The sequence below is a fragment of the Nannospalax galili genome, unplaced genomic scaffold (genome assembly GCF_000622305.1).
Source record: "Nannospalax galili isolate Female #2095 unplaced genomic scaffold, S.galili_v1.0 scaffold657, whole genome shotgun sequence".
Taxonomy (NCBI): Eukaryota; Metazoa; Chordata; class Mammalia; order Rodentia; family Spalacidae; genus Nannospalax; species Nannospalax galili.
In genome coordinates this window covers 316,145-330,131 of record NW_008339927.1, presented here as the reverse complement: position 1 = coordinate 330,131, position 13,987 = coordinate 316,145, and the positions used below count along the sequence as shown (strand labels likewise).

At 40.0% G+C, this 13,987-nt stretch overlaps 1 protein-coding gene across 1 annotated transcript in view; it reads left to right on the top strand.

Moving 5' to 3' along the window:
- Ush2a (usherin) overlaps positions 1 to 13,987 on the top strand; it is an 828,188-nt gene that overhangs the window by 596,315 nt on the left and 217,886 nt on the right. The window contains 1 exon segment of the mRNA XM_008834819.2: positions 1,450 to 1,618. Coding sequence (XP_008833041.1) covers positions 1,450 to 1,618 — 169 coding nt within the window.

Genomic DNA, 13,987 nt, shown 5'->3' with positions numbered 1-13,987 from the left:
TTTAAAAAAAAAAAAAACTTTGATTGCTTGTTCTCTTTTGTTATTTCTTTGAAACTGATTCCACACTCTCAGGTCTGCCGTGCGGGGCTTCTCTATGACCATCAGCCTGGGTACAGCTGCTGTGAAGAGAAGCACGTCTCTTTCCTTCTGAACTCCACTGACGTTTGCTGTGGTGGCCAGATCCGAGATGCACAGCCAGACCAGCAGTGCTGCTTTGGGAATTACGTTAGAATTCGTTCAGGTTAGTGACATTTCTGAGTATCCTCAGCAACCTGGGGAACTTCAGGGAACACAAACACATGATGCAAGTCAGCAAACTCAAGCGTCCTCCCAGCCTAAAAGCTAAAACAAAAGTAGGAAACTTATGAACTCTGAAAAATGGCGCGTAAGTTCAATATTTACCTTTTACACGGGCTATGGCATTGAAGAGCTGTCCAATTTATAGTAGACTAATTTTAAATCCTCGTTGTTAATAACTAAATCCAACAAGATAAGCTTATTACTGTTGGTTTAGGAAAGCTACCTGAAGAACTCGGGCTTAGGCTTCAGGTTTAAGCCCAATTTCTTTGCTCTTAGATGGCTTTTGAAAAGGGACCACTGAGCTAGCGGTGCTGCTGAAGACTGTGATGTTGTGCTCTGCGGTGTCCGCTCTGAGCTTAGTGCTTCATGAATGAAGTAGGCAGCACTCTGTAGAAGTGGTTGATTTTGCCTGATTGATGTAGCGCATCCCAAGTATACATTCTGAGTCTACTTCTTAGCCACTGTTCAGTATTTGATTTGTTGTACATGTGGCATGTCTATCTCTAAGACCTCAAGTGAAGATGCAAATAATTTTTTGATTGTTCAAGCACATGATTTCTTCCATAGCTCCTGGAGAAAGCACAGAGTTAAAAGAGCTTTTCAAAATTAATTTCCATATAAATTTCTTTTTGTAATGTGACAGTCTGTGACATATATATATGGATTGCCTTATCTGAAGATTGAGTTCATAAATAAATGATCATATACATTACAAAGAAAATTCAATTTATTTAACAAAAAGAAGGATCAGTGAAAGGTAGTTTCTACACATGTGGCGTTTTCAAGTTAAGAAATCATTAAAATAAAAATATATATTTGAAGGAAATTGTTCATTAACAATTCTAAGCACCTCCACACTGGAAGCATGTCAAAAGATAATTCATATTTATAAAATGTTAAAATAGAAAGCAAAGCTCACTTGAATACAGAGAGGAAAGTTGCATGGTATCAACTGACTTGGAATTTGTAGGATGCTGTAAAATACATTTTTTACATCTATGAAACATAAATAATATGGTTGACATTCAAGGCCTTATGAGAAAATATAGCACATGAGATATAATGCTCTTAAGTGAATTTAAAAAAAAAAAAAACTTTGATTGCTTGTTCTCTTTTGTTATTTCTTTGAAACTGATTCCACACTCTCAGGTCTGCCGTGCGGGGCTTCTCTATGACCATCAGCCTGGGTACAGCTGCTGTGAAGAGAAGCACGTCTCTTTCCTTCTGAACTCCACTGACGTTTGCTGTGGTGGCCAGATCCGAGATGCACAGCCAGACCACCAGTGCTGCTTTGGGAATTACGTTAGAATTCGTTCAGGTTAGTGACATGTCTGAGTATCCTCAGCAACCTGGGGAACTTCAGGGAACACAAACACACGATGCAAGTCAGCAAACTCAAGCGTCCTCCCAGCCAAAATTGAACACCAACCGTAGTCAGCTGTGTGCTCTGAATATCACTGCATCTTTAAGCTTCCTTGACACATAGTTGGGAGCTAAAGAAAAAGGTATAGGAGACGTCTAATATCTACCATAGGGGGAAATATATATATGGAGGTCTGGTCAGCTCTTTATATCTGGAGTCTTCGTGTAGTTCATGGTCATCATTATTTCACCCTTAAACCTATGAACTGTTACCTATGATGGCTAATCCTCACTGTCAGCTTGACTCCATTTGGAGTCACCTAGGAGACAGTGCACCTTTGGTTCTGTTTGTGACAGCGTTTGCAAAGAGCTTGAATGAGGAGGGGGGTGAATGCACATTGAATACTGGAGTCCTGGATTAAATAAAAAAGAAAGCTAGGGCAAAGGCAGCTGACCATCAGCTGCAGACACGATGTGACCAGCTGCCGCATGTTCCTGCCACCATCCCTCCCTCCCATGACAGGCCCAGCTCTCAAACTCTGAGCCACAGAAACCTCCCACCTCACCTTGCTTTGGTCAGGGATTTTGTAACAGCAGTGGGCCAAGTACATCAGGCAGTGCTCTCCAAATCTGAATGACTCAGTACAGTGACCAGTGTGGCCTCGGTTTATAAAATGACATATTTCGGGTGCTTTGTGTTAATGAGTTTTCATGTAATACCTTATGTCGCCTTCATAATCCCATAACTTTCCTGCAGTTTACAAATAAGAAAACCAGGTTAGAAGAGATTGATAACACACCATGAGCCTGTATAAGAGCTGAGAAGTTAAACGGGAAAGCTGGTCTGTTTTGCCAAAATGTATGCCTCCCTTTGAAGACTTGCCTGCTTTTTTCATCAAAACATGGTCGTGATACCAGCTGTGAGGGAGCGTCCATCTCCATGATAACAGACATTGAGCAGGAGGCAGAGAAAATGGACATCGGCAGGTGTCAGCATCCATGGAGAGAGAAAAGAGGAAGCAGATGAGGGAACAGTATTGACTGGAAGGTTCAGACTGTCTCTTAATACACCAAAGAATAAGCCTTTAGCCAGGTTGCTGGACTGACCTGGGCTTGGGCATTTTTATTTTATTTATTCATTTATTTGTTTATTTTTTTAATCATGAGTGTGTATGTGTGTAGGAGGGTACGTGTGCTCGTGCACATGTGTGTAAAGGCCAAACGAGGATGTGGGCGTTCTGCTGTATCACTCTCTGACTTCTTCTCTTGAGACAGGGTCTGTCACTGAACCTAGGTTGAGCGGCAGCCACCAGGTCACAAGGCGACAGGTGGGCACAGACACTCTGGCGTTCACATGGGTGCTGAGGACTTGATTCTTCATGCTTACACAACCAGGACTCGGACCCCCCATCCACTTCCCAGCCTAAAGGTGGGCTTTCCTTTCTTCTGTCTTCAGGGACTTCCTTTTTCTTTCTCTCGCATGAATCAGCAACCAGGTTGCTTGGGAGGGATCATGGAGTCACCTTGTACCTGGAAGGCTTTGTCCCTGAAATAAGTGGATGGGAAACAGAACACATTTCCACACATGGCTGGCGAGGGAGGCTAAGAGATGAAGACAGGAACAGAGACAAAAATGGAGGGCTTCCGCCTAATGGCTACCTGGTTATGGTTTGGGGCTTCAGAATCTGTCTGCCTCTGGTCCCCCCTGTGGTCTTTGTTGACTTGATTATCTTGTCGATGCTTCTTAAGGATGATTCCAGACACCTTAACTTATACCTTAATGCTACTGGCAGAGGCATTGAAAGCATAGATATTATTTTCCATCACCTAAGTTTAACACTGATTTTTTTTTAATTATTTTATTTTATGTGTATGAGTGTATTGCCTGCATGTGGGTAGGTGTGCCCATGTCGTGTAATGGATGTGGAGGTCAGAAAAGGGCCTTGGAGTCCCCTGGAACTGGAGTTATGGATGGTTGTTAGCCACCATTGGGTGCCGGAAATCAAACTTGGGTCCTCTGCAAGAGCAGTGAGTGCTCTTAACCACTGAGCCATCTCTCCAGCCCCCTGATGTCTTTCTTAAAGCACAGAAAAATGGACGTGGAAGAAAGAGAATCTGGTTTTTGGAAGCCTTGGGAAAGCTGAGTTCTCTGAGATACATAGTTTAAAGTTTATGCTGAACATCTGCTTAATTGAGGCATTAATGTTTAAGTGTGCTTTGTATGCAATATAAATAAAGCTACCCAGGGTATGTGATGAGACACTGACTGTCCCAGGGTTCCTTTAGCAAAATGCTGGGCAAACAGAGACACTGTTGTGATTAAATAGTCTGTGAGTTTATTCGTGGTATTTGAACCTTCATTCATCCTCACCATGATCATCTTCCTTTACACTTTACAGAAAGAATATTTATTTTTACAAGTGCTTTACGTCTGATTCTGCAGCAAAAATACTTTCAGCAAAAATACTTTCATAACTGAATAAATCTGAACAATGTGTCTTATAAGAAAATATGTTGATGGAATAGGATTGTGCAGAAACGTGTTGATTGGTGATATCATAGCGCACAGTTGTTGGTAGCTGATCAGATAGTGCTCATGCTTCCTATTCTGGCAGAGAACACAGCTGGGGGCTCTCATCTAGAATTCTTCTCATTTCTTCTGTGAAAATCATTGTTTTAAAACATATGGAAATGAGGTAGGCAATGCTGGTGTTCTGTTCCTCCACATCAGTGGACCCTGTGAGGATTTTCTGAGCCCCAAACACTGCTGAACAGTGTTTTCCATTTCACGTCACTCTGGAATTTTTTATGTGATCATTTGTAACACATTATTTAAGCCCTGACAAAAATTCCTGCCCTTAAAATCAACAAGGAACACCTGTTTGCATTTATCAGCACTTTTAAAAATCTTTTTAATGTAATCTTTTTATTCTTTGAGAATTTCATACATGAACCCCATGTATTTTTAATGTGTTCACTACTCACTCCTCAGCTTCCCCAAGTCCTCGTCTAATGTTTTTTTTCAAATAAAAAACTTTATTGAGAATTTCATACATGCATAATAAGGTGTTTTGATCAAATCCATGCCCACTCCCTCCCTCCGACTCCTCCCATATCTCCCCATCACTTTTTCCTTACAACTTCATGTACTCATTTTTTTTTTATGGGGCTTTTGGCTACTCTAACATTCCCCCCTCTGAAGAGGTAACCCTAAAATCTTTAGGGATTAGATAAAAGCTCCCAAATACTTTTGACATTTGTGTCCTTTGGAACACAGGATGTTGCTAAGAGGCCCAAAGACCTTCTGACTTTTAGTCAAGAAACTGGCTAATTTCTTTAGGGTCTTTTTACCCTAACTGCCTAGCCAATTCCTGCCTCCTATTCTTCTCACACATCCTCTGAGGAGGTTACCCAACTTGCAGATAGGGAATTGGGGTGCAGACCACTCTGGCTTCTTCCATGCTGAACAGGGAAGCAGGCTGAGGCAATTGGGGTACTACTTCAGTGGTTCTATCTAAAAGACCCCCAAAATGCATATTATACTAAGTGAAGTAACACAGACTCAGAAAAACAAAAGATGTATCTTCTCCCTCATTTGTAGATCCTAGCACCAAATCCTCTTAAATTCCATGTTCTTTTAATAAGAAGATGCTGTATAGCAGTCCCTTCTGCATGAAATAACTACCATCATCATGACTTCAGCTGAGCCTGATCGCCAAACATCGTCACAACTGGGCTTGACGGTTGTGCTCCTTCATTAAAGGAGGGCCAAGCAGGGTCACTGGACCCTCACTGAATTATCCAGCCACTCATCCCAGCCAACTGTATGTATTTTGGCCCTAATCACACATGGTCTCCTGGATTTGGGGAGTTCTAAAAGTATATAATCTGGGGAAGGGTAAGAAGAGAAGGCTTGATCCATGCTGGGTAAAGGCTTTCCAGTGTGCACACCCTCAGGTCACTCATACACCTCAGCAACCCCTCAGTCATCTCTGTAAGTAAGCTCAGTAAATTCATTGGTTTTCCAGGAAGACTTTAATTAAGCATTGATTCGACACTAGACCCTTAAAAGGGGATAAGCATTTCTTAGTATCCCAGGAAAAGGATTCTCACAACACAGCAAATGGAAAATGTATTTGTTAATGCTATTATGTCTCATAATTATTTTTAAAAAGGAAAATGAGTATGTAACACGTGTCAAAAGGACATGGGAATGGAGATATTTTCCAAAATAGAAAAAATGAGAAAGCCTAAGCAAGTGATGAAGGTCTGTGTAGGTTTGTTATGATATATAAAGGATGAGACAAAAATAATATGCACATAATCTTAAATATTCTAAAGTCATAGTTTAAGTCAATTTAAGGAACAAAATACATATCTAGTAAAGGTTTATCTGAGAACATTTGGTTTTTGCCCAAGCTTTATCTACATAGCACATGGTAATTAAAAGTACCAGACTGATAGAACTAACCTTATTGGATATTTAACAGCCATATTTTGAGGCCTATACTAATCTTGTCAGAGGGACTTAAAGGACAGTTTTTGCCCCTTGCCCTCCAAGGTTGACTAAGTTCCAGGGAACTATGGAACATCTCTCAAAATGTCCTGTAACTGTGGTGAGTCACCTGTCCCCTTGTTCAGGGGGGCTGAGGAGACCCCATGAGATGGACTTGAATCAGTGTCCAGTCTGTAAAGAGGAGGGTCATCTCAGAGAAAACAGTTCCTCCATGCTTCCAAGTAAAGCCAGTCATGGTCGAGTAGGACCTTTGACTTATCTTCACATAGATGGAACTGGTAAAAGAAAGGAGCAAGGGGCTCCTCCCAAGTCCATGTGACCCCTGAGGAACAGCTCCTCAAACGACCTTAAGAGTAAAAAATAAATTGGTTTATTTGAGTCAATTGTGTGGTCTTAAACACCCAAAAGGAAAATATAACCAAAGATTAAAGTGATCAGTATATTTCTTTAAGAGTTCAAGGGATCACACTTCTCACACATTAGGCTTAAGTCTATATAAAAAGTTATTTAGACAATTATTTCTCATTGATGATTTTGTTTCTAAGCAGAAAGTGCTGCTCAGATGTAAGACTTCAAATCTTGGTCTGCAATACTGTAGCTCCCACCTGTAGCTAAGGGAGACAACCAAGTATTCTAAAATGATGGCTAAATTTGTTTTCTCCCCCATCTAGAAGCCTTTGAGAGGGAACTGACACTGATTCTAACCACTCCAACAGCTACCAAAATACCTGAAAGCAAATCATGAGTCCCTTATCAGTGCTTTTAACCCAAGATATGCCCGTTCCTCTTCGACCCTAACAGTACTGCATTTAGCGCTAAGAACACCATCTACTTTTGTTCTGTTTCAAAATGAAATTTAATATTTTTTTACAGAAATTGAAACAAATGGAAACGTATGTGGGACTTTTGCTGATATTATATAAACTGTTTAATAACTTGTTTTGTATGTATACACGTGATATATATATGTGTGTATATATATACACTTTTTGTGTGCATGTATGTGTATATATATATATACACTTTTTGTGTGCATGTGCCCATATGTGCACATGCATATTAAGTCTAGAGAGTTGTGTCTGCCACAGTCACACTCCACCACTTAAAAAAAATTATTTTGTGTGTGTGTGTGTGTGTGTGTGTGTGTGTGTGTGTAGGTGAGATGACAACTTTGTGGAGTTAGTTCTCGCCTGCCACAGAGCTGAGGCAGGGTTTCTCTTGTTCTTGCCACCATACTGCCTTCTCCAGATAAGGTGGCCCATGAGCTTCCAGCCGGTTCCTTCTGCAGCTCCCATCTTGCCTTGGGAGTGCTGGGATTAGAGCTATGCACCATCACATCCTGCTTTCTGTGTGGGTTCTGGGGCTCAAACTCAGGGCAACTGGGTTTGAATGGCAAGTGCTATTGCTCTGGAGTCAGCCGGCTCGTCTACCCTGCAACTTTTTTGAGGCGTTTTCTTTCACTGAACCTGGATCTAGCCCACTCAACTAGTCTGGCTGGTCACCAAACCCCAAGTATCCTCCTGTCCCTCTCAGTGCTGGAATTACAGGTCACTGATTTTTTTATGTGGGTGCTAGTCATCCAAACTAAGCACTTTAGCAACGGAGTCCTTTCACCAGCCCATCATAACTGATTTCTAAAGCAAGAGTATAAAATCTCCACACCATGCATATATGTGTGTGTGTGTGTATATACCATGCATATATATATGCATATGTCTGTATCAGTATATCATATACATGTTTATGTCATGCATATGTATATGTAATATATATCTATTAAAATTCCAATAAAATGCGTACTTTCATGTATCACGTATACATACTGATTGACCTGAAATATTTTAATATCTATTAACTCTTGAGTACATCCGTGCTTGGATTATTTTACCACATTATTACATTGCCCCATCTTGTCAAGATCAAAAACAAAAGGAAGCCAGTCCTGTGGAAGAATCTGGGTTCAGCTCCTGTCACTAAACTAATGTATCTAAATGGAGAGGCTTTTAAGACCATGGTCCTCAGCACCATGGTCTTTGTTAACTAGTTAAAGGCTGTTTACATAAGAAAGGAATGTACTGACCCCAAACCATCTTGTATCTCAATATAATTAAAATCCAGTCAGTAGCCTGCCTGCTTCAAGGCGCGATGTGTTCTGGCAATAGTGATATTTACAGGGGAGGGGCAGCACTGCTCACTTACTTCCCTTTCTTCTTCTCAGGTCTTCCCTCACTTTACCCATCAAAAAGAGCAGTGCAGAGGGAATGCTCTTCCCCCCAGTGTTTTATAAATATGCTAATGACCCCAGAGAAGTGTTAATGTGGGTCATTCTTTGATAAGAATAACAATTAACTGTTAGGGGACTTGGTACCATTTAGAGAGGAAACATTTTCAAGCCTGGACTGAAAAAGATTCATTTTGAGAGGTTAATGAGGAGGTGACTGATCCTTGTATTTTATGTCTAATAGCCCTTTTTTGAGGGGAAAAAATAAGTTTTATTTCTCGTTGATATAATCTACATTTCTTTTTTCTTTTTCTTTTGTTTTAAATCCTTTTCTTCACTCAGTAAATGAATCCAGGTAACTATGATGAAAATATCTAAACTAATTAACACAAAGACAAATATAATAAAACAGAGTCTTCATAAAATAAATTCTTGTTTCCCCCAGTATATAGATATACATACCACATTTCCTCCAAGCTCACCATTATCTGAGTTAATGTTTAACTGATCCAGCCCCTGTGCCCTGTGCTGTGTGACACTTTATATTGAAGTTGGCAGTGCCTGTGGGGGTTAGAAGATGGTATAGGATCCCCTGGAACTGGATTTAATGGATGATTCTTAGCCATCATGTGGGTGTTGGGAATCAAATGCAGGTCTTCAGCAAGAGCAGACAGTGCTCTTAGCCATTGAGCCATCTCTCCAACCCAGATAGATGGTATTTTGATGATAGATACAGGATAGATAGTAGATGGTAAAGGGTTGATAATTAGCAAGATAGATGATGAAAAGACAGAGATGATAGAGGATTGATAGATGATAGATATGTAGATTATAGACAGATAATAGATTGATAAGTAGATAACATTTGGATGCTAGAGGATAGATGGTTGGGGATTGGTAGGTACAAGATAAATAGGTTATAGATACGATATTATAGATGATGAGTAGAGAAAGATATAAACTAGATAACTGATAATAAATGACATGGATGATAGAGGATAGATTGATGATAGAGAATTGATAGATGGTAAGATGGATGAATAGACAGATGCTAGTAGTATAGAGATAGATAACAAATAGAGGATAGTTGATAGCGGTAGTCAAATATTTATGACTAGTACAGGAACATCACTTAGAACCTTTTCAAGGTTCACCTATGTTGTCCCTCATGTCAGGAGTTCATTCTTTTTTAACTTCATAATATTTCATTTTATGTGGACACCACATTCTGTTTATGTCCTTACTCAGCAATGGACATTTGAATTCTAGTCATATTTTGGGTATTGTGAGTAAAACCACAGTGCATCCATACTCTGGCTAATACTCATTTCCTGGTCTTTTTTGTGTCTGCCCCCCCCCCATTAAGTATGAAACAGTAGCTCTCTGTGGTTTTGACTCATGTTTCCATAATGGTAGTAATATTGAGTGTATTTCCATGGACTCATTGGCTATCTGTATATCTTCTTTGGAAAAATGTGTGTTTGTTTTAACAAATAGGGGTTTTTTTTATGTTTTGAGGTGTAGGCCTTCTGTATTCTGAGCATTAGTCCTTGCTGTGGTTTGGGTGTTATGTGTGTGTCAGAAGCTTGGCTCTCCGTGTGGCCCTGTGGATGGTCATTGGGACCTTTCAGAGGTGAGGTGGGACTCTGGATGTGATTAGGTTATTTATGGTGTGGCCTCAGAAAGGCTGAACAGCACTCCTCTGGGTTTCATTTAGTTTCTGATGAAGCTGGAACTAACCTGCTCTGTTGTGGAAAGAGTCAGTCTGACCCCAGAAAATCCCTGGCTTCCTGGCTTCCCGTGTGCCTGCCATTTTCTCAAGTCAAGCTCTTGCCATGAAGCCATTTGTGAAGAGACCCTTAGAGCCAAGAATGTGCTTCTGCCATGTCTTTGAACCTCTAGAAATGTGAGACGAAGAGACTTTATAAAGAAATAAAGCGTCTAGTCTCTGCTACTTTGTTATAGCAAAAGAAATGACTGGGATGAAGCCTCATCAGATAAGTGTTTTCCAAATATCTTCCCCTCAATCACCTTGGCATTCTGTTATTCTTCTTTGATGCCTGAAAGTTTTAGATTTTTAAAAAATACTTTATTATTTTATGTGTATGCGTGCTTGCCTGCATGTACATAAGTGCACCTGTGTCGTGCAGTGCCCAGGGAGGCCAGAAGACGGGAGTGAATTCCCCGAAACTGGAGTTACAGGTGGTTGTTAGCTGCCATGTGGGAGCTGGGAACAGAATCCAGATTCTCTGCAAGAGCAGCCAGTACATTAACCGCCAAGCCATCTCTCCAGCCCCCAAAGTTTTAAATTTTGACAAATACACGTTAATCTATTTTTATGGCCTGTGATTTCCATGTCAAATTCAGAAACAATATTAATTGCCAAATCCAATGTCATGAAGCTTTCCCTTTTTTTTGTAAGAATTTTACGTATTAGGTTTCTTGTCTAGATATTCAATTTAATTTTGAGTTAGCTTTTGTGACTTATGGTAAAGATTTGACTTTTTTCTTTTACATGGGAATATTTCATTTTCCCAACACTATGGGTCCAAAAAGAATGTTTCTTTTCCTCATTGAATGTTCTTGACACCTTTGTTAAAAATTGCTTGGTGATATTGTGAATTTATTACTAGATTCTTTTGTGTCAACTGCATGTCTCTGTGGCAACATCACTGCATAACAACAACAGCTTTGTGCTATTTGAAATCAGGAAGTGTGAGACTTCCAACTTGGTTCTTAGTTAGGATTGTTTTAGCTGCTTGAAATTCCATTTGAATTTTAGAATGGCTTTCCTATTTCTAAAGGAAGTATCTGAATTTTGCAGTGGCTCTTCAGATCGCTTTTGGTGACATTAACATTTTAACTATATCACACTTTACAATCCATGAACATGGGGAAATCTTCTATGTAGTTGTTGCTGCTTTGACTTCTTTCAGGATTATTTTGTAGCTTTCAGCATGCAAGTACCCTTGCCTAAGCTCATACTTATGTATTTTATGTTTTTGATATGGTTTTATATGTTCTTAACAGTATATAAATACACTGGATTCTTTACATCAGTTTTATATATTGAAACACTGAAGAGTTATGTAATGGTACTAGTAAGTTTTACCTTTTAAAGAAATCCATAGGGTTTTCTACATGTAAGGTCATGTTGTGTGAGAACACCTGTGGTCTTACTGCTTCCCTTTAGCTTGGATGTCTGTTACTTATCTGGTATAGTGTTCTAGCTAGACCATCCAGTGTTAAATAGAGATGGAGAGGGCCAGCATCCCTGCCTCCTTCACAATCTTAGAAGAAAAGCTTTCTGTCTTTCAGTTTTGAATGTTAGTTGACAGTCCTTCATGTTTGACCCTAGTAACACTGTCAGTTTCTTCCTATTGCTGTGCTGTTGAGCGAATGAAAAGGGTTACATCTTGTCAAATGCTCTTTCTACTTCAGCCGAGCTGACCATGTTCCCCTGACACAGATCTTATTCTGTTACCATGATATGTTAAATGGATTGATTTTGATTTGCTGATCCGTTAGTCAAAATGTTATTTATGGGACTGGAGAGATGGCTCAGTGGTTAAGAATCTGTACTGCTCTTGAAGACCTGTGTTTAGTTCCTAGCGGGCACACGTGTCAGGAGACTTACAACTGTCGGGAACTGAAACTGCACGGACTCTGACAGCCTCTTCCAACCTCCGTGGGCACACACCCTGCACAGACACATAGAACGCACATAACTAAAAATACTAACTAAACTGCACGGACTCTGACAGCCTCTTCTAACCTCGTGGGCACACACCCCGCACAGACACATAGAACGCACATAACTAAAAATACAAACTAAATCTTTAAAAGAATATTTACAGTCAGGTATGTGCATGTGTATAACGTGTTTGTGTGGGTGTGTGTGGTTTCATGTGTACTGTGGTGTACTTCTGGAAGTCAGAGAGTCTCTCCTTCCACAGTGGGATCCGGGAGTTGAACTCGGGCTGTCAAGCGTGTGGTGCAGCAAGTGCATTCATCCAATTAACCATGTTGCTGACTTTGTGTGCTCATTTTCCATTCACAGAATAAATCCTACTTGATCATGAGGCATTACTCTTAATTTGTTGGCTAACTTTTCTTTTCAGGATATCTTGTATCAGCCTTCATCAGGGATGGTCATCTATGGTATTCTTTTATTGTAAGTGCCTTTGGTTTCTGTATCAGGGGATCTATGGCAGGATTCACAGGTGATTCAGGAATGAGTCCCCATTCCTCGATTTTTCTAGAAGAAAACACTGGTGTTTTTTTTTTTGCGAGACGAGTAGAATTCCAGGAGGCCATTTGAAACTAGAGCTTTTCTTCCTGGGGAGATTCCTCATAAATCACATAATCCTGTTGTGAATTATATTGGTCTCTGCAGATTTTCTAATATTTATGATTTTGTCTTGGTAAGTTTGTATTTCTAGTAATTTCTCCCAGTCATATAGTGGGATACACTTATGAGCAATGAATTTGGACAAGAAAGACCGGAGGGGCAGTTGTTGCGAAGTCCTGTCTCATTCTTACACTGTGTATGCCCCTAAGCATAGGCAGATACTGTTCCATATTATTCATACCATGTCAGTAAGCATTTCATCTTGCTTCTGCTAACCATGCTGTGGGCTTCACAGGGAGACAAACTAGTTAACAGAGAACAGGACAGCTAGAACTTCAAAGGCAATCCTCCGTTCTCCATTGAACTTGGGCCTTTTCTTAGGAAGGTTTGATAACTCATTACCTACATGTATTATGCAAGCTTCCTCTGGCCCATGTCATGTTTTAAACCTATCTAGTGCATTAGGGTAGTCTCCACACTCACATATGTACCTTGCAAATTTTGTCAAGACATACTATCCAGGGACAGAGATAGTGTTTAATAAGGAGCAGTGTAGGGAACAGAAAAGAAATTGCTGAAGGACCAGGATAAGGAGGGGAGTCAGGGCAAATGGGGAAGAAGTCAAGATCCATAGACCAAGAAGGAACCCAACCAGATTTGGGTCATGAGATAGGAAAGCAGGTAAGAGACATGGGCTTTTGACCGACCAAATATTACAGCCACTTCTGAGTTACCCTCAAATGAAACAGTTTTGTGAATTTTCTATATTTCCGGGGTCTCCCTACCAAGACGAAACTACCCAAAACAAAACAACAGTAAAAGCTAGCGATTATAAACTTGATATCTGGAATAATTTAGATTTTTGCACTTAAAATACCAAGGGAGGCAGTGTTCCTGAGTGGTCTAAGACACCAAGCCAAAGATTACCTTATTCGTCTCTTGAATTTTTAAAGGTTATCTTATTTCAATTTTCTCTGAGTTTTCATGTGTTGACACTGAAATTTATTAACAGTCATAGCTCAGCAATGTATGAATGTTCTCAGTTAAACTTAATGTTTCACTTCCACTTAATTATCTTCCCATTTGAAGTTCCTGAGTGGTCTAAGACACCAAGCCAAAGATTACCTTATTCGTCTCTTGAATTTTTAAAGGTTATCTTATTTCAATTTTCTCTGAGTTTTCATGTGTTGATACTGAAATTTATTATCAGTCATAGCTCAGCAATGTATGAATGTTC